The sequence below is a fragment of the Toxorhynchites rutilus genome, chromosome 1, assembly GCF_029784135.1.
Source record: "Toxorhynchites rutilus septentrionalis strain SRP chromosome 1, ASM2978413v1, whole genome shotgun sequence".
NCBI lineage: Eukaryota > Metazoa > Arthropoda > Insecta > Diptera > Culicidae > Toxorhynchites > Toxorhynchites rutilus.
This window is the reverse complement of record NC_073744.1, coordinates 196,964,278-196,985,069: the sequence shown is the minus strand read 5'-3', so window position 1 is coordinate 196,985,069 and position 20,792 is coordinate 196,964,278. Positions and strand designations below refer to the sequence as shown.

General features: G+C 38.3%; 2 protein-coding genes across 4 annotated transcripts in view; both read right to left on the bottom strand.

The window, feature by feature from the left end:
- Nucleotides 1-6,966, bottom strand: part of LOC129761947 (fatty acid hydroxylase domain-containing protein 2-like) — a 38,305-nt gene extending 31,339 nt beyond the window's left edge. For all 3 annotated transcript variants that reach the window (XR_008740514.1, XR_008740513.1, XM_055759808.1), the window contains exon 1: nucleotides 6,750-6,966. The gene's annotated coding sequence lies outside the window, so the exon portion shown is untranslated. The remainder of the gene's footprint in view (nucleotides 1-6,749) is intronic.
- A 133-nt stretch (nucleotides 6,967-7,099) lies between these two features.
- Nucleotides 7,100-16,291, bottom strand: LOC129762408 (fatty acid hydroxylase domain-containing protein 2-like). Its single transcript, XM_055760642.1, has 3 exons — nucleotides 15,966-16,291; nucleotides 7,369-7,999; nucleotides 7,100-7,305 (listed from the first exon to the last, which is right to left on the bottom strand). The coding sequence occupies exons 1-3, from the start codon at nucleotides 16,234-16,236 to the stop codon at nucleotides 7,152-7,154; spliced, it is 1,056 nt and encodes a 351-aa protein (XP_055616617.1). The 5' UTR covers nucleotides 16,237-16,291; the 3' UTR covers nucleotides 7,100-7,151.
- Nucleotides 16,292-20,792: the final 4,501 nt, after the last annotated feature.

Below are 20,792 nucleotides of genomic sequence, written 5' to 3'. Positions count from 1 at the left end.
ACTAAATGTAAGACGTAGTCCTACGTCAAAACTATTCATTTTGGAGCCATTTTCGTGTTAACAACTCCCAATTTAGAGCAGCAAGAGCAAAATTCTCGTGAAGTAATTGAAAAACAGTCATGTTGTTGAAGTTTTCAATGCATATGAACCTGAGAGAGAGGAGCCAGCTGAATGACAGATAGTTTGTTTTCTTCTTATTCTTCTTACGCATCATCATCAAGAAAATTCCAATCTGACAATTTCAATCAAGCAAGTTGTTGTCATTCATTTATGAGAAAAGTGTTCAAACTTGACGTAAACCTTTGTTTGTGAGTATTTTTGTGCGTTTTTATCCCCGATTTGATTTTTGACGTAGGACTGCGTCTGACAGGAATATATGGGGGGTATAAAAAGGATCATGTAGGAAATAATAAAAGATGTACCAGGTCAGCCCACATCATGGCTTCCAGCAGCATCGGCCCATTCCAACATATTTTTCTTTACTTTTGATAATTTCGATATAGTTGTTCTAAAGAATTATTTCGATGATTACTAAAACAATATCCGAAATAAGAAGCAAACTGTTTTTTTATGATTTGTTTGTCGGTGGAGATCTTTTGTGAATTTATGGGTGTTTTGGGCTCATTTGTGATTTTGTCCGATCTTTCATTCAGTTTTCGCGAGTTTTTTCATTCTTTCATTCATTCTTTCACTGGTTCCAGGTTGATCTATTGTTGCAAGCTTAGTGAATCGATTTTTGCAATGTGGGCGATGATTGTATATTCTCCGATGCAATTTGAATATGCAACGTATGTGGAATATATAAAATAAGTGCTAATCTTCCAATTAAAAGAGTCAACATTGATTTCTCTCAGGTGCATTTTGATGGAATTTTGTTTGTGTCCGATGGAAATAATAGTATGTTGACTAAAAAGGATGCTGTGTCTGCAATTTTAACAAGCAGTGATCACGATTCGGATGAAGATGAGAATTATCCTACCAGTCTCTCGTCATCTTTGCCATGATATTCCTGCCCATCACTGATGGACCATTCATATGCAAATTTTAAATTTGACATGCAGGTCGCTAATCAAGGCAATAGTATCACTGAAGATCCAATCGAATCGACCGATAGTGAAGGTGAACCAATTGGTCTTGTCCACAAAACTAAAAGGGTCAAGATTCTTTCTCCCCTTTATGTGTGATTTAATTTGTATACCATTTCCCATAGACAAAATCACTGTCGCTTCCAAACAGTCTACATAAATGTAGCGCTCACTCTGCTCTCCCTCACAACACCCACTTCCCTTTTGTGACATTGATGAGTGAACATTGTTTGTGTGAGTGTCGAGCCGGAATGAATTGTCTTTCTCAAGATTCATTGCACCCCTAATAAGTGCTCGAAAGATGTAATCTTACGTTGATCGCACTTGATCGAAGAAATTACAAAAAGAATGTATTTGACCGCAGTATTTGATAAACTCTTTCTGAAAAGAACTGGATTTGATTTGCTGAAAACACTATATTGTTTTCTCTCGTGTTGTGCATTATGTGTGGCTATGGTAGTTTTTTTTCGAAGCTGCTACTGATTTCTATGGCTTCGGCGTTTTCAGCTTGCAAGCAGTGATTTTTGAGGATTTGTTTGACATTTGCTTTCGGGCAGCCACACCAGCAGTATCAGCAGCATTCTTCTTGCTGGTCGCCTTCTTCACAGTAGCAAGTTTGGTTTTTTTTTTGCAGCAGTAACTGTTCCAAAATGATCTAACCGCTGTACAATTATAATTGAGTGCATTTCCGATCTTGCACCTTATATTCCTTATATACAGATTTTTGTGATTTCAATTGCAATCATATTTAACTCGAAACAATCGTCAAATTCGCGAAAATTTAATAAAGGCAGTTTTGCAATCTTAAAATTTGAATGGCTATTCTTAAGTTATTCGATAACTTAAAACACGACGCTCTCTTAACCATCTGGCTATATATTTCACAACACACAACATTTACAAAAACTCGTCAATATAATATAAAATCATCAACAGACACAATTCCAGTTCAATATTACATAATACTGTATTGCATAGAATACACATTCGAAACAGAAAAGTAAATTTTCATTCATGATTTTCCTGTCATGGCTGTAGAGTGGTTTTCACATTTTGCACCGCACACTGCAGACTTCTGTCGGCCAATAGATAGGAGCGATACCAGCCGGGTGCTATGATTGATGCTACGATCGTTAGCGAAATCTCAAGCAGAACTGTCAGTGGGATACCCAATTCATGTGAAAACAAAGGGAAAATGTCAGTGGGATACTCGATATGTTGGCTCCTGTCAGTTCAATAGAGGTTCTCTAAAGACGCCACCCACCTGAGCGATACGCATTTGCGCACACTACTTCGATTCAGTTTGGGCCGATAAAAAAGTTTGATAGGCTTCCCGATTGCATTTAAGCTATTTTGTCGGCCAGCTATCGGCCGTCTGTTTAATCAGTACTGGCTAGCATCGACCAATGCACACACGACGATTGTTTATCGGTCGATAGTTCAATTCGCTCTCAATTTTGGCAAAAAAGTCTGCAGTGTGCGGGGACCCTAAGAGTTTGGCAGTTCTCGCGAGTGACAGTGGTCGCAAATTCGCGACATAGAAGGTACCTAGTTCTCACGGCCCGTTGAAGAGTTAAACTGTAATCTTTGGTATTTTTTACCGGAAAAAAAAAGTCAGAAGGTTGTGTCCGAGGCACGATCGCATAGTTGACGTAGGATTACGTTAGGCTATCTGTCGCATGCTGATTTTGGATGTTTGAAAAAATATATTGTTAAACTCTTTGATAATGATCTGATGGCCCTGAAAAGGGCCGTTTGGTTTGGTTGTTGGGTATTTTTTGTTCATTTCACCAGTGTTACAATCGAGCTTTCGGTATCAGTGATAGAAAGTTTTTTCAGCTCCAAGGCACGTTTACGAGATTGGCGCTCATATTGCGTGAACATATATTCCGACATATTTACTCGCGTAAAAATTTATGAAGCAACAAAAACAACAATTCACTTCTGTTGTTTTTTCGGCAGCGGTAGCTTTTTCGGAGCCGCTGCTGCTTATTTCTGTTTTTATTTTAGTGGTTTTCGTTGACACCATCACGTCTAGCTAAACGGCGAATAGCGAGTTTGATACACTGGATATTGTCATGTTGAACCTTGCGATACGCTTCGATCCTCCTTTGCCTTTCTTGCCGCATGAAGTCATGTTGGTTGATGTTGATCTGATGTGACCACACTTAAAACACTAAAAACATATATGTTTACCGATCTGAGCGTCGAACAAAATGAGAAATCTGACTGAGCAGCAGCATCAGCAGAAAGAGAGAACATGCCTGAAACTTTCTGCTCATGATGTTTGCTGTTGCCATCAGTACTGGACCGATGCGGGACACAGCTCGATTGTTGATGTTAGGCCTCGATGTTTACCGCCGCTGCTGCTGCTACTGCCACTTAAGTTCGATATGAGACACAGCTCAATTGTTGGCCGCTCAGATTCGATGCTCGTCTTGAAGTTCACTGCTGCACTTTCACGATTCCAAGAAGCGTGTGCTCGCACTTCTGATGGAGAGAGCGTGCCCGAAATGCTCCGCTCGCGATGCTTGCTGCTGCCACTAGTAGAGTAGTAGTAGTTTGCCGCTGCTTATACTGCCATAGAAGCTTGATGTGAGGCACAGCTAGCCTATTGACCACACAGCTTCGATGCTCGTCTATATATTAGCCGCGTCCACTGCTGCTGCTCTCCACTGTTGTCCGTTCCACGTCCGTTGTAAAAATGAATAAAATCCACGAACGCTCCTTCCTTTTATATCATTTGGTATGTGTGAAGTAGACGCCTCCTACTCGATTGTCATGCAGCTTGCCGGTGAACGAACCAATCGGGGGCGAAAAAGAAATGACGTCAATTTCGATCAATCAGGCCTAGGTATCTTCTGTTTGGATAGTGGTTGAGATTTTTTTATTGTTCGATTGTTAGTTACATGATATATATTATTTTATTCAACGTGAAAAATTATGGAGTGCCGGCAACGTATGATGCAAACATCTCATCAATCCATCATGAAATGAATGAGCAATAAACGTTTGAAATTGGACGGGTCGTTCATTTATTTTCTAACCGGGAAGCAGCTGACATACTACACTGCGCTTTTATGTACATAAAAAACCACTTTTAACATGCGGGGGAAAAATCTTATATGAAAATTGCCAGATGTCAATGTTGCCAAGCGTAGTTATGGATGGTTAACCCTTCCGTTACGAGCGTCGTCTATAGACGACATCCGCGCGACGAGCTGTGTGTACGAGCGTCGTCTTTAGACGACATGAAATTCATACTGCTCTTCGATCACACCAGCGCGATGTGCATACTTTTCGGCGCAGTGCTCCGTACAGGGGTAGCACTTCGGCGGAGCACACTGCCGTAATGAAAGGGTTAAACCGACGCCGAACCGAATAGCGATGAACGCACTCATATCACGAACTTCGACATTTGATTTGCTATTATGGTGCTACTCGCCCGTGTAGTTCGCGCAAAGGCATCGGCAAAATATTATTTTAGAAAATTCCTTGAGGCATGACCGGAGCCGTTTCGCTATATATATATGCATACATATGTCATTCGCCTCCCTTACCGCATCCAGTCAGGTTGGTTGATGGAAAGTATGTTTCTGACGTGATAAGTTTCCTGTTAGTTGCACATGATCAAAGAAAATTTAAAAGTAAACAGTATTTTTGATCGTAGTTTTATATCATTTTTATGATAAGTGGAAAACAATAAATTAAACTCTTTCGTTTCAAAGCAATATTGAAAGTCCTGAAAAGGACTGGAATGGTTAAATGGGTTGTACGGAATCTGCTGCGTGCTAATGTGAGGTTTCAGTCGGATGTAGCAGTTGTTAACTTTTTGGCAGCGGTAGTTTTTTCGGAGTCGCTGCTGCTTTCCTTGGCTTTGGCATCTTCGGCTTCTGTTCGTCGGTTTGCAAGGGTTTCGTTGACACCATCACGGTGAGCTAAACAACGGATAGCGGGTTTGATACACTGGATGTTGTCATGTGGAACCTTGCGATACACTCTTCCTCATCCGGATCCTTTGTCTCCTTTACCTCCATAACCGCATCCAATTGTATTGGTTGATGTGAACAGGAGTACCAGCAATGCACACTAGAAACACATATGTTTATCGATCTGAGCGTCCAACAAGAATGAGAAATCTGACTGAGTAGCAGCAGCAGCAGCAGCAGCAGTAGAGAAAGAGAGCATGCCTGAAACTCTCTACTCATGATGTTTGTTGTTGCCAACAGTAGTGGACCGATGCGAGACACAGCTCGATTGTTGAGATTCAGCCTCGATGTTTAACGCCGCTGCTGCTGCTACTGCCACTTATGTGAGACACAGCTCAATTGTTGGCCGCTCAGATTCGATACTGCACTTTCACGATTCCAAGAAAGGTTCTCACACTTCTGACGGAGAGAGCGTGCCTGAAACGATCCGCTCTTGATGCTTGCTGCTGCCACTAGTAGTAGACCGGTTTCAACAACCGTTGCTACTGTTTACCGCTGCTTATGCTGCCATAGAAGCTCGATGTGAGACACAGCTCGCATTTTGACCGCTCAACTTCTATGCTCGCCTATATATTAGCCGCTTTCACTGCTGCTGCTCTCCACTTGTTGTTGTCCGTTCCACGTCTGTTGTAAGAATGAATGAGATCCACGAATGCTCCTTCCTTTTATATCATTTGGTATGTGTGAAGTAGGCGCCTCCTACTCGATTGCCAGCAGCTTGCCGGTGAGAGAACGAATCAGGCGCGAAAAAGAAATGACGTCAATTTCGACCAATCAGGACTGGGTATCTCTGTTTGGATAGAGGTTGAATTTATCCAATTGTTCGATAGTTAGTTATATGATATATATACTATTTTATTCAATGTGAAAAATTGTTATGGAGTGCCGTAATCGTTTGATGCAAAAATCTCATCAATCCATCATGAAATGAATGAGTAACAAGCGTTTGAAATTGGACATTTTTCACGATGCGATCGATTTTCATTTTTCAATTTGTACCCCAATATGTTCCCGAAAGACGTAATCCTACGTCAAAAATGTCATATGTACCATTATTCCTGAGTGTAGGCAACAACAGGTGTTGTTGCCCAATCACGTGTGTATACAACCAGCGCGAAAGTACGTGGGACCAAAACAAAACGAAATCTACGCTCTCAGCTGAGAGAGCAGTGAGCGACGGCAGCGGTGGTAAACAAAAACAGAGCAAACCCAAAGATTGTTGTCTGATGAACTGTTGGCGGCCCGAAAAATCAATACATTGATTTTTCCATCCGTCGTCTGCTGCCGATGTTTGTCCCCGGCACGTAGTGTTCCGTTGGCTAGGTTCGGACGAGATCTAGGTTTCCCGGCAGGCCTAACGTTTGAATACACAAACATTTGCTATGAAACGAGAACGGGAACGGGTAATTCTCACAAAGAAGATTCATAAAGTTGCCATTTTCAGCTTCGCATCCAACATAGAAATAAGGCGCAATTAGATCGCAGATAGTGATTAGCCAACATGAAATGCGTAATCAATTATGTAATGATTGATAGAACGATTTTCTCGCTTTAGTGATCTTCTAGCAGCACTAAAAACTTCATTAATCACCGAAACTCAAAAACAACCATCGATTTGCAGATGAAAAATTGAAATCTCTTTGTTCTCATTGTTATGCATTTTGCAGTAGCCTACCTTCAGGGGTTAAACCGTGTTTGGATGAACTCTCCTCCAAAAATTGTTGATTTATTCGAAGAACGAATTCTGGTCCTGGATTCTCAAATGGTTTTGGGTGACAAATCTTTCCTTTTCTACGCTATGTATTAGGACAAAAAATGAAAATTCTATATTTGACGCCTTTACGACAGATGCTCGTTTGACCACCAACAAAGCGATACTGACGAAAACAACGAGTAGTGAACCAAAATGAGAAAACAACAACAAAAATGTTATGCCAAGGTTTCCAATTAGAGGCTCCACAAGTTTTAGGGTAACCAACATTTCGTTTGCGACATGGATGTGATATAGATCCATAGATCCATAGATCCATTAGGGAACAGAGATAAAATATTATATTTTCTAATAATTCGAAACTCATTACTCATCCTTTTCTCGATCGGGATGAATCTCCCGCACCGGTACGAACTTGGTTAGAATATAATCCCTTTCGGCTTGTTTCGATTTGATAAACTGGGTGTTTGTTCCATGAAGCCAATCGAGCACTCCCAAAACTCCGAAGCATTGATTAAACCTAAACAATGAAAAAAAAAACTAAATATAACCACAATCAAACAAAAAGCATCACAACAATTACTTCAAATGATGAAAGTCGTGCTGCTCGGGACTGGGCAGAAAGGGCAGATGATAGCCAGAGTGCACGTGCAGCGTGTTCGAAATGGCCAAGGTGAACCACAGCCAGGCGACGCTGATGTGACACCCGGTAGCCCAAACGCCCACCCCAATCGGGAGTAGATTGCTCAACGTGTGCTCCAGCGGATGACAGTAGAGCGCGGTGATGGCGATCGGAGCGGTCCACTCGTGGTGCTGCTTGTGGACGTACTTGTAGATCCGTCCGGCGTGCAGCAGCCGGTGACTGTAGTAGAAGCCAAACTCTTCGATCACGAGACAGCCCGCCAGTTGCCAGAGCACGGTGTAGAAGGCCGGTAGCTGACGAACCATGGCGGTCGTTTGGGGTCCAATCATGCTGTAGAACGCTACGATTAACGGCACACCGACGACGGTTTGATTGAATAGAACCTGGCGGATGACCTTCCTGAGGCGATTGCCGTCAACGGGTTCGTTTGTGCCCGGTTGAATCTTGAAGCGGCGCAGAAAAACCGGTCGATTGGTCACATCGAGCAGGGTGTAGATGGTTCCTATCGTCCAGTAGAGCCCAATTGTGTAGATGACGGTGCCATAGATCCATAGTCGCGTTGGGTCATCACCTGGGGATCATCGAACGTCGTCAACTGTTTAATGATTCTAGTCCATTTAGAGCCCTTTCTCATTTATATCATTGACCATTTTTCAACATACAGGTCCGTTGTTCAAAAAATATAATTTAAATAACTTAGATTTCAGTAATTTCTTCATTTTATTATTTGGACTGTGCAATTGAATATGGAAAACAACGTCACTCAAACGCCGACACGTGACTGGCTTATTGAATATTGGTTAGCTTCGCCAAAGATTGAGATTTTTCCGCTTACAAACGATCTTTTACAACACCCTCGAGCGAATGACTTTTGACGTAGAACTACGTCTTTCATTAAGGGTGCCAAATCAGAAAACAGGTCACGTTTTTATGGAGTAAATTTAACGTTAATATCTATTTTTTCCGAGAACGGATTTTGGCGGTTTACATACCAAATGAATCGGAAATTACTTAAGATTTGTTTGATATGCTATACATTACAATCCCATAGTCTGTATATGGTTGAAATTTATGAAAATTGGAAGCATTTCCATTTACTCGTACATTTGTTTTGTCCAGTGTGCTTTCCCGACCAGGGCTGTCAATAACGAGCAACTTTTCGCGAGCAACGAAGGGGAAATCGTAAGGTGTAAAGTCTCCGTGAACAAAGGAAAAGAAGAAGAACGAACGGGAATATTTGCCTAGAGTATAAACAGTGGATCTCGCTGAGACAAACTTTCATTCTTCGTGAGGAAATCGACTGAACAACATCGTTGCTGGGCGAGCTGGACGGCGAGGGATCGAATGCCTTTCTCAAGACAAGGGGGGTGGAGGAGTAATATTATGGATAAGTAAAGTTTTTCAAGGGCCTTTTTGAAGGTTAGAGACGAATGAACTAGTAGTTTGAAGTCTCAAGCAAGGAAGGAAGGCAAACTTTCAGCAGAGAAGAGAAGTGGAACATGAGAGAAAAAAGTGGCAACGATTTGTGGCAAGAAAATGTAAACAGTGAAAAAATTGACAGATGGTTTACGCTCTAAAAATTGAACATAATGTTAAGATGTCTCTAAAACGGTGGGAGACGTCATATATAAGGTGGGAGGTTCGTATAAAATGTTATTAATGTTAGCATCATCATGATAAACACGGCGAATGGAATAGAAATAATTACGAACTGAAAATTTAATAAAATATATATATAGACGCTGAAAGTGCTGTAGACAAATATGTTAATGCATTTTTATCGGTTTATGTATAATGTTGTTAATATTTGCATTATCAAAATATACCCATATGTATTGTAATCATAACTTGCTCTGCTATTCATAACAACATTCATGATCGTATTCCACCAATGATGACAAATGTCTAGGTAATGTATGTACGCTTAAAAAACAAATATGATGAATTTAATTTTTTTCAGTTTCGAACACACCTCGTAAAAGCCATTTTTATTTTTTTTAAATACCCTCTGTTGGTATTGTATCTAGAATATAAAAGGTAATGAAACGTTAACATCAATTAGTTTCTAGTATTCAGCTACCCAGCAAACATTAAATCGCATAACAAGCGTATATACAACATCATATGCCTTAAAATTTGGTTGGCATATAATGCGCCTAACTGGCATATGCATGCAAAAGTGGAGGCCATATACATACATGGCAAATGCTTACCGAATTTGTTTGGATGAATATGCAACTTTGACCGGCTATAATAGCGACTTTTGCCATACTCATATACGATTTATTACAGACATAGAAAAAAACAAATGGTGCAAAATATAAAAATAAAATTTTATAGCCTCACGAATCACCATTTTTATATATGAGTATTTATGTTTGTAGAAATTATAATTATTTGATTGACTTGTGTTGGGCGTGGAATATGAATGTTTAAAATGGCACAGATTAATGTTTGGTGAAAACTGCTCCGATGTGGGTTCGAACTCCGGTCGTCTGGATTATCATCCACCAGCTATCTCGCGCGGGTATCTGAAATTTAATTCAACAGCGCGGTTAAAACTTTCGAGTGCATCAGAATTTCATTGACATTTCAATATGATGTAATATGTTCTTTATTAGGATCTAATATGATTTACTGTTTCATGATTTTCTTCAGCATGCAACACGATTTGCTACAGTACTGAATCGATTTAAATTATACGCTTATACGACACACAAACTGCATCAGCGTAATATACGCATATGATGCGGATTAAATATATTTTACGACAATGTACATCATAAAACTGATGTTTGTTATACCGAATTGCGACTTAATTTGATAATGGTATATAAAATCGAGTTTTTGCATTTTATGCGATTTCAAATATACACGACACATACTTTGATTGATATTATATGCGATTATGATTTATTCGGAATTCTTGTAAGACTTGGCACGTGCAAAATTATACGATTTAATGTTTGCTGGGTATTTAGTTGCCGGAGAAATGACCACAAACTATATTTTTTAGTGTTATATATATTTTATGCCAAACCGATATAGTTGTTCTCAGATTTTCGTTTAAAATGGGAAGTTTTGTTCCTTTTCGCAAAATATTACAACCCATTCCATTTCAAAAAACTTTTTGCACAAATTCATATCTTTTGAACTACTAAACTGATTCAGGTGATCGACATATCAAATTGGCCAGTTAGCTAGTCTTTTTTGATAAAATACTGCACTTGCAAAAAAAATAATTTTGTTTTCTTAATTATTGATCGTATTTGATCTTTATAGTTTTCATCGTCTAAGGGCGCCTATTTTTTTTATATTTTTCTCGAAAGCTGAGAATTTTTTAGATAACATATCCAAAAATGTGTTCTTCGTTTTTAAATTATGATTTTTCAAATTTAACCGATGGTTCAAAAAATCATTTTTCTTCTTTTTTCCAAAAATTACGTTTTTCAAAAATTCATAACTTTTGATCTACAGAACCGATTCAGATAATCGACATAGTTTATTGAAGTCAATAATTTCACACTTGCAAAAAGATATATATATATATATATTTATTTTTTTTAATGTGTTAAGTAAAAAATCCTCTGATTTTAAGAAAAATATAAAAAGTATAGCGCCCTTTGTCCCGAAACTATGTACAATATTTTCCCAAAAAATTCTAGCTCATTGGCTTTAATTTGATATATCGATCATCACGGTTAAAATTATAACTCCAAAAAAAAAAACAAAAAGAACACATCTGCTTTTTGAGTAAAAAATGTAAATGTGTAAAAAATCCTCAGTTTTCAAGGAAAAATATAGAAAATTATAGCACCTTTGGTGCCGAAACCATGTAAACAATAAAAAAATGGAAACAATCAATAATTACGAAAACAAAACTCAAATTTCTTGCAAGTTTGATATTTTTCCAAAAAAGACTAGCTAATTAACTTCAATTTGATGTGTCAATCATCTTAATCGGCTTAGTGGTTCAAAAGTTATGAGTTTTTGATAAAAGTAATTTTTGGGAAAAGTTAAAAAAATGGAATCACCCAAAAAAAAAAATACAGGTTCAATGTTTTACCACAACGAAACCAAGCTACCAATTTTCACGAAAATCTGAAACTCACTATATCGGTTTGGCATGGAATGGCTGAAGTAATACTGCAATAGTTCACAAATTTCAAAGTTCGAGTTTTTCTTGTTGTTTTTCATGTCTTTGATGTGATATAATTCATTTTATATTTGTATATATATTTATATATATATACGAAATCATTTGTCAAACAAACTGCAAAACTAAAAACTTTTATACTGTGCCTTAATTTTTTGGGTGTAACATTCAAGGACCCTTCAATAAAAATGGCATTGAAAAAAACAGAGTAAAACTGACATACAATGACGGATGGCTACTTTTTGATTGGCGCGTGCTCCAACTAGCAAACCGCCAATTAAAAAGCACTCCAACTAAAAAAGCGCCAATAAGCGAATGTGTACTGTAAAACTGTAAAAAAATATATAAAAAATATACAATCGAAGACTCTTTGTGTCGTTCATGAGTTTGTAATAATGAAGCGAAGGTAATAATGGATTTTTAATAACCATCTCAAAAAAATATTGAAAAAAAAACATTCCATTTTTAATTTCTCTTTCAATTTTGTTAAAATTGCACTGAATAGTTGAAGAAGAGCAATATTAATATTTGAATAAACTTATGTAATTATAAATATGTTTACATAAACCTTCCCATCTTCTCATTCTTCATTAAAGACCTTGCGTCAAGACAGCTAGAAATCCATACACTCTCAAATCAAGTGTGCCTGAAAAAATTATATTCTTCACGTAAACAAGCGATGAAAATGTGGACACTTTTTAGTGAGTGAATTGTATTGGCGATCTAACGTACAAATCTACACCTAGGCGGCGCTGCGGTGAAAGTGATGATGGTTTTAAATTTTGCCATGTGAGCTTATGGAAGGTTTGTAGTTCTTTCCATAAATTACAATGTTATAATCATAAAAGATTATTTGATTGCGATGAGTTTGTAAGAAATTTAATTCTGCGCAATTTTATATATAACATGTAATTTATTTACCTCTTTCAGTAGTGAAAACTATAAAAATGTTGACAATGGTTGAATTAAAGAAGGAAATTCGAGAGCACAATCAAACACAAGTAGAAAAATGCACGATTCCTGCATGTGAGAACTACCTTGGAAAGCCCGGAAGTAAAATATACGTGTTTTGTTTTTGAGTTTTAGGTTACATTAGCATCATTTTCTTAGTTCAAAAACAAAATCCAGATGTCTCACCGATCGTTTACGTTTTGCGTTAGATCGCCAATGGAGTTCCACTGCTGTGCTTTCAGGTCGTTCTGTATTCAAAGCAATGAATATCGCTTATTCTTCCTTGTTTTGCGTCATCACATGTCTTTGTTTCGGGTTGAGCTGTGGACGCGACCAAATTACTCACTCGCTGATGTCTCTGGCATTTGCAATCATTGCATCAAACTGATGCCATTGTATTAAAGTTCTGAGCTACACAACTGTGTGGGGAATCATCAAGCTAGACTATCGTCAGCTCACCAAGAAAATAAATGTTCTGGAATTTTGCCAGTGATTTGGTTTCGCATGACGGTAGGGAAACTCTCTCCACAAAGGATGACTAAGCTAATCTAGACTGGCAAAATTAACAGAAAGGGCTTCTGTTGAGAAGACCGCCAAACGGAGATAAATGTGTGTATATTTAGTTGCTTCAAGCCATCGTATGGGGGGTCTTCGTAGCCACTTGATTACGCGTTCGCTTACTAAGCGATCGATCGTGAGTTCAAACTCAGGGCCCTCAATTAACCATCTTTGTGTTGTTATAGAATAACTACGTCCACGCAACCATCATCAGCGATGGAGAACGATCCACGGTCGAAATAAGATCGATTCATCCATACAACTGCTCTGCTCTGCAAGAAACATCGTGCTGCTGTTCTATAAATAACCCAACAATGATCAATATCAACTGTCTCCGCTGTCCAGTTTGCTGTACAATGGAAGAACAGATAGAATACCCTTACGCCTAAATGGCTACTACAGTGTAATTTGCCATAATGTAATGGAACAGAAAAACCTAAAAACGCTTAAATGGCTACTACTACTACTGTGTAATTTACAATTTATAGAAACATAAACATATGTACATGTACACGATAAAAACCCGGCTATGTTACAGATAAAATGCTAATGAGCCTAAGAAATAAATAAATGGGATAAAAAAAAAGCCATCGTATGTGGATATTTGCATGCGTACGTGCGTGCTTCATAACCCGTACGTAAAAATAGTGCATCTTCGCTACGCTGAAATCCCATTTCTATCTGCTCCCGTGTGCATTGGCTCTGTAACGATGCAACAATCGCCTAATTTTTTTCTGCTATGATTATTTGGTGTTGCAAATTATGCAGTCGTGATGATAAATATACGCTACGGTATTGGTAATGAATCTCTGCTGAGGCAAATATTCAGCCTTTTTCCAAGCAGTTAACATTGTTTGTGTTCTGTCATCAATGCATTGAACTGACGCTATGGTGAAGCAGGTGTTAAGGTTGTGCACCAAAAAATTATTTGGGAAATACCAAGTTATTCAATAAGTTATATTAAGTTATTAATGTATTTGGGCTCGCGTGCCAGGCGCAAAGCTGCTTTCAACTAGGATTGCATTTGCGCTAATCTTGATCATAATGAAGCAGTGCTACTCTTTTCGAGGTTGTAGAGTAACAGATAGAGTTTATTCCGTTTATTTGTTCATCAAGAAAGTAAATGTGGTTCTGGAATTTTGTATGTGATTTGGTTTCGCTTGCCAGTAGCAAAATTTTCTCCACTAAGGATGATAGCTGCGCTAATCTTGAGCAAAGTATTGTTCTGCGAGCACAAGAATGAATCATCAAATGATTCTACAATAAAAACAAACATTTCAGAGCGACCAAACTGGTAGAATGGTTATTTAAAAATTTTCGTTGCATTATAAAATTATATCCGCAATCATAAACAAGCGCCTTGAATTAAACCACAGCGTAGTTCTACGTCAACAATGCGGTCGTGTCTTGAACACAACCTCCTATAATGTTTTTTTCGCTGCATCAGCTAATGACTCGGTGAGGCAATATTAAATGACATGTAGCATGATATTTGATGCTTGCAAGTATTGCTGAGTGTAGCTTGGTGTGTGCCAAATGCGAAAGAGACCACCGAAATAGCGTTCGCGATAATTTTTTCGATGCATTGACATAAAGAAACAAATTGCGACATGTGATCAGCTTGTGTTTTATTCTGATTTAAAAAAAAACTTTTCAAATCAAAAAATTATACTAACATTTATTTCTTAAATAATATCCGAAGTTATAATCATGCGAATCGATTAAAATAATAGCGTAGTCCTACCTCAACAATGCGGTCTTGGACACAATCCCCTATATTTTTGGTCGTAACTAAATTTATTTTTCGCTCAGGAGCACCCCTGTAAGTGGTAATTTTGGATTCATGTAAAACATATAAAACCCACGAATGAGTGTTAAAATTAGGCTCTCGGAATGACCTTGGCTGTTATGGCGAGCAACCATGAAACCAAGAGTTTTTTTCGGTATTGTCACCATGAAGAGATGTTAAAGAAACGGCTTTACTAATGGTGGGAATGCCGATCACGTCATGATGCATTTTGTCCTTAGACTAACGTGATCTCTGTAAACATATTTTAATGATAGTAAGTAGAAAAAGGTAACTATTTACTCATCTATGCATTTATGGCAAGAAATTTCTTAGTAGAAGATACAAAGCTAAGGAGTTAGCAGAAAGTAAGAATCAAAGATCGAGTGTATTTACACAAATAATCAGCAAAAACGTTTCAACTGATCAGTCAATGATTCGGTCCATTTCACACCGAACATTCATCCAATTTGCGTCTATAATCCCATCGCAAAGCTTGCGCTTATCGCACGAAGAAAGCACAAGTCATTTATTGTTTACTGCTGATTAAGTATTAGCAGCCGACAAAGAAGAACACTGAAAATCGACCGTCCGGATTTATCCAGTCGTTTGTGTGTAAGCAAACAAAGATCTGTTGATGACTTATCGGCTGATAAGCAGATACAGAGCTACTGTTTTGTTTGAAATGAGAGCATCGCTCTCCTCGCAATGTCTTGTTATGATTCTGCACGAATATCACGTAGAGCGCATTATCAATGCCAACGAAGAGATTGCTTCCTATCAACTCCAGAGAAGGTTATCTTCTGGGTCTTTGGTGCAAATTCACTCAATTTTTCAATCGCTAAAATAAAAATGATTTGCAGTTTCCGCTATGTTTGAATTGCGCTGCCAATTCGCCACCCACACAACAACCGTTAGATTGGGAGCAATCCAATTGCGCACACAGTGCACCGATACTCAATACTTCACTGAACTGCACAATATCCACAGTCGAGTAGTGAATCACGACGATCGTGACCTTTGATTCTCCCGGAGGTCTTGCGCTGGTTAGTGCCGCGCGCCGCTGCGTAGAAAAACATAGCTCACCTGTAACATCCAGAAACTGGTCCCACAGCGATTGCCACAGATTTCGCGAGGCGCCCCAGAACACCTGGAAGTGTCGCGCCGGCAGATCTAGGATTTCGACGGCCACCGACATCGGTGCTTGTGTTTTTGCGCGGTGTGTTATACTCGCTGTTGCAAATTTTCGAAAACAAACCTCTAACAGGGAGAAAGTCTGGAACGATACTGGCAGTTCGATTGGAGCGTCTCTTTTGGAGCTGTTACGCCAGATGAACTTTCTCGGCCCCCCACACATACACTACGATAAACAGCGCGAATTGCGGTGCTGGCTGAGCCGCTTACGCGCGTTGACGCATACTGACGCTTACATTTTCGTTTCTTTGTTTTTAAGAGGCTTTAAACTTTGCAGTTCATTCGCCTCCAGTCGCTTACATATGTGAGAAGCAAATATATGCTGCTGTGGCCACCTTCCTCTACAGAGGTTTCAGCCAAGGGATTGCTAAGATGGCCGCCGTAGCCAGCATAGAAAATCATGAGCATAGAAATCATAACCTAAAATTCAAAATGAAGTGCTCCGCGCGATTCTTCGGCTGCAAATCGTCAAGAAAGCTTCCGGATGGGTATCCAAACATCGCTTGCCAAAAAAAACTATCCAACGTAATCAAATATTAACATATATGACTCCAAACATTAAACAATACGTGAGCCCCCTAAGCGCGAGCCCTGTTTTATGCTGCCTACGCTCAATTTGCATTGGATGGGATAGGGTTGCCAGAGCCCCGGTTTCAGCAAGACGAGTTATCTAGACGATAATTTGATTTTTCTCAGCTTCAGTTTAACAAAAAAAAGTACTAACTGATTTTACTTACAGATATAACTTAGGAAAAAATGTTATTTCATTAAGCCGGGTTCAGACGGTGCGAGTAAGCATACGAGTCGGTCTAGTCAGTTGCTGCAGTGCAGCTACTCACACCGTGTGAACACATCATGCCAGTTAGTGTCATGTGTTTTCCGGCGTGCGAGCTACTTCAAAGTTTTTTGAATTCACTCGCACTCGCATCCCTCAAAACGTCAAAAACAAAATTTAGTGTTCGAATCAGGGATGCCAAATGTAAAGAAATGTCTCTATTTTTAAGATAATTGAAAATATACGAAGATATTTATAAACTTTACAATTATTGGAAAAATAAATAAAAATCTCATAGTTTCTAAACGAAATCGTTGTTATTTTGTTTTGCACGCTGGCGGGCACGCTTTCTTTTTGAGATAGTTTTCTTGAGAATCTCTAATATAGAATCATTATCAGGCACAATTTTCATTCAAAATTCACACACAACTTGCAAAAAAAAAGTATTGATCTAAGAAACAGAATACATATTCGAATTAAAAAAGGACATTTTCATTAATTCACATGCAAATCTACTATCATTTTTATTTCACGAATTGGTACAAGCTGTTGGCAAGACGAAATAAATAAAATTTTAAAAAATATTTTAGACTGCCATTTATAGCATCACATACTTCCGGAATTATCTTAGCTATGAATGCTTTCGAGATTCTAAAACATATCGACAACAATCTGAACGATATTCCAGAAGAAAGCCACATCAATGTCGTTTTTTGATTTCACTCTTGCAGGTATAGCACCTCTCATGAGTGTATCATGGCGTTGTATTTTTGGACCAATGAATTCCAACAGTGTTTCCACTTATTCAGGTGTTTTTCTCAACACTGCTCTGTACTCTAGAGGATCATCATCGTAGAGTACCTTCAGTATTACTTTTGTTGCTCCTTTTCCTTGCATCCAATTCCTAGCCCAAATCCTTTTGCCCTTCTGCTTTTTCGGATAGTACCTTCAGTTCGAAGAAATTCAGCTCAAAGTGTTTTTATACACGGTCAGCGTGTATTTCGCGATAAAAATGTGTAAATGTGTAATAAAAAACTGTCAATAGAGAACTCGATTTGGGATCAATCATCTGACAAATTCGGACCTGATTGCTGTTTCTGACTATTTGATGGACATTTGAAAAATCATCTGGCATCCCTGGTAAGCCAATGCAGTAGTATCTAGTTTCTCGTCAGCAGCTCACACTGTGTGAACGGACAAGGCGAGTCAACCAATTGTCAAGCGAGTTCACCGGCCCAGTAGCTGCTCACTGTAAAGTCAGCTACTAGCAACGTATAAATGGGCCTTGACCCTCACAAAATTTTCATTTTATATTCATTATACACTGCGTTTCACAACTATCGAGCCACTCATTTTTTCTGAGTTTCCAGAGATATGTAAGAAGTCGGTTGAATTGAAGTATATAGATAGATATAACCCACCCATTTTTTTTTAAATTCATAACTTTCGAACCATTGGACCAATTCAGATGTTCGACATATTAAATTAAAGATAATTAGCTGGTCTTTTTTGGAAAAATACTACGGTTGCAGAGAATTTGAATTATGTTTTCGTAATTATTGATTGTATTTGTTTTTTATTATTGATTGTTGATTGTATTTGTTTTTTATAGTTTTCATGGTCTCGGGACCAAATGCGCTATATTTTTTTCTGGAAAGCTGGAGATTTTTCACATAATATATCTCGAAACCAGGGAGGCGTTTTTTTCGTTTGTGAGTTGGCCGATGGTCCAAAAAATCATTTTTCCCTTTTTCCCAAAAATAACTTTTCTCGAAAATGTATTACTTTTGAAATACTGGACCGATTCAGATGATCGACATATCAAATTAAAGGCTACAAGCTAGCCTTTTTTTGAAAAAAAAAATAACTCACTTGCCAATTAATTGGATTATAGTCACATACATTCAGTTTAGTCGCATAGAAATATTGAACGAAATAACTTTGAAAAATCATGACTTAAAAACGAAAAATAACACCTCTCTGGTATTCGAAAATATTATGTGAAAAAAACTCAGCTTTCAGGAAAAAATATAAAAAATGGGTGGGTTATATCTATGATATAACCGCAAGGTTGACGTGGGACTACCTTAGCTTGTCAATCATTTGTTTGTATTGATTAAATTTTTGATGGAATGAAACAATTCCCGAATTCAATTGAATTCAATATATTTGCTTTGTGAGTAAAAAGATTGTATAATGTCATGTAAGGTCAATTCATACATTGCGATAGATAATGCTCTTCATTACAAGTAAATTTAATGACAGTCCTTTTACGTTTAGTATGATGCCTAGAACAAAATATGTGAACGGGAGAATTATCAAACGTTTATTTTATTTTACATTTCCTTCTGAAGTTTGCATCTCTCAAGTGTACGTACTTCTCGAACCGCGAATTTGCTTGATTTTATGAACTTCAGGCACTCAGTTCCGATTTTGACATGTATGTCGAACGCATATTGTTTAATCAATAGGCGTTATCGCAGCAAATGGTTAACAACATTTTGCCTAATCATCAAATGGTATGCGCAGAAATTCAGTGAGCGGAAGATATGAAGGTATATCCTTCAATACAATAATTAATAACCGAGCCAAACCGTGGTGTTCGTACCCGCTTTTGTAATCCGTGCTAGGAAAACACTTTGCGGAGTGCAAAAAAAAATGCGGGTGCAGAGATACCACCGACTTGCATGAATTAAAAACTTCAACTTCTACTTTTTATACTATAAAGGATTTAAACTTGAAAGTTCATTCGTCTCTAGTGTCTGCACGATTTTCCAAGGTTCCTAAGTTTAGGAGACCGTGTTAAGGAAACATATTCTAGTTTGCACAAAGGCAAGCGAGTACAAAAGTACTCGAAGCTTGAAGTCTGAAGTCTGTGTTGGGGAAACCCATTTCAGTCGGACCAAAAAGGCCCCCGACTTACACGTATTTGGAATGCCAATTTCCCCACGCTCCTTGGATTTAAAGTCTGTGTTAGGGAAACACATTACAGTCGGAACAAAAATATTCCCGACTTTCATGTATTTGCAATGCTGATTTACCCAAGGTTGCTTGGGTTTGATGGCTGTGTTAGGGAAATCGTAGATCGGGCCAGAGCTGCGATTTGTCTCGAGAATCAAGTGATGGTACTCACACAAAGATAATCAACAAATTTTGTGCTACGATTATCTTTGGTGACCATCCCAAAGCCAGTCCAATAGTGTGAGAAGAGTATTATCACAACACTAACACATGGTGAGCTTCTACTTGACAGTAGAAATCCGAGCTCCTTGGTGAGTGTCCTGTCGCTGAAATGTCAGAATAGTGCGACACTCAAAAGTCTAGCTGATGGTTTGGTGTTTGGCGATATTCACAACATTCGCCTCTTTGTGTTCGTTCTTCGTGACTAGGGATGCCAGATGTGAATATACAGTTTCATTTTAAATACAATTTAAAGAATATTGTGTTTTCAGGCATGTATTTTCTTTTCAACTTTTCAGACGGCCTTAACGTTTTTAGCGGCACTTCGCCGACTATACGTAGTAATACACGTGTCATTTGTATTAGTACTTAGTTCCCACAAGTTCTACAGTCCTTCCGGCTCCCGATCGGGTTTGAAATTAGCAAAATGATGCATTTTGTAACCCGTTCGACTTCGATTTTTTTACCAAATTTGTTTCTCATCATTGCAAGGATACTAAATCAGCAGACATGTTCGCAATTTTACTGATATTTAGTGTCCGGTCTATTCTGTTGCAGACTTATATTTTCAGTTGCAGACTGCAGGGATATGGTATTTCTACTCTTTATGACTTCTTCTTCTTCTTCTTTTTGGCTTTAAGAGGGTTTAAACTTTTCAGTTCATTCGCCTCTACTTTATGACTTGATTCCCTGCGCTAACAACCCCTTTTTTCATACATTACGAAAATTGTGTCGGTTACAAAAATATCTGCCATTTATACACA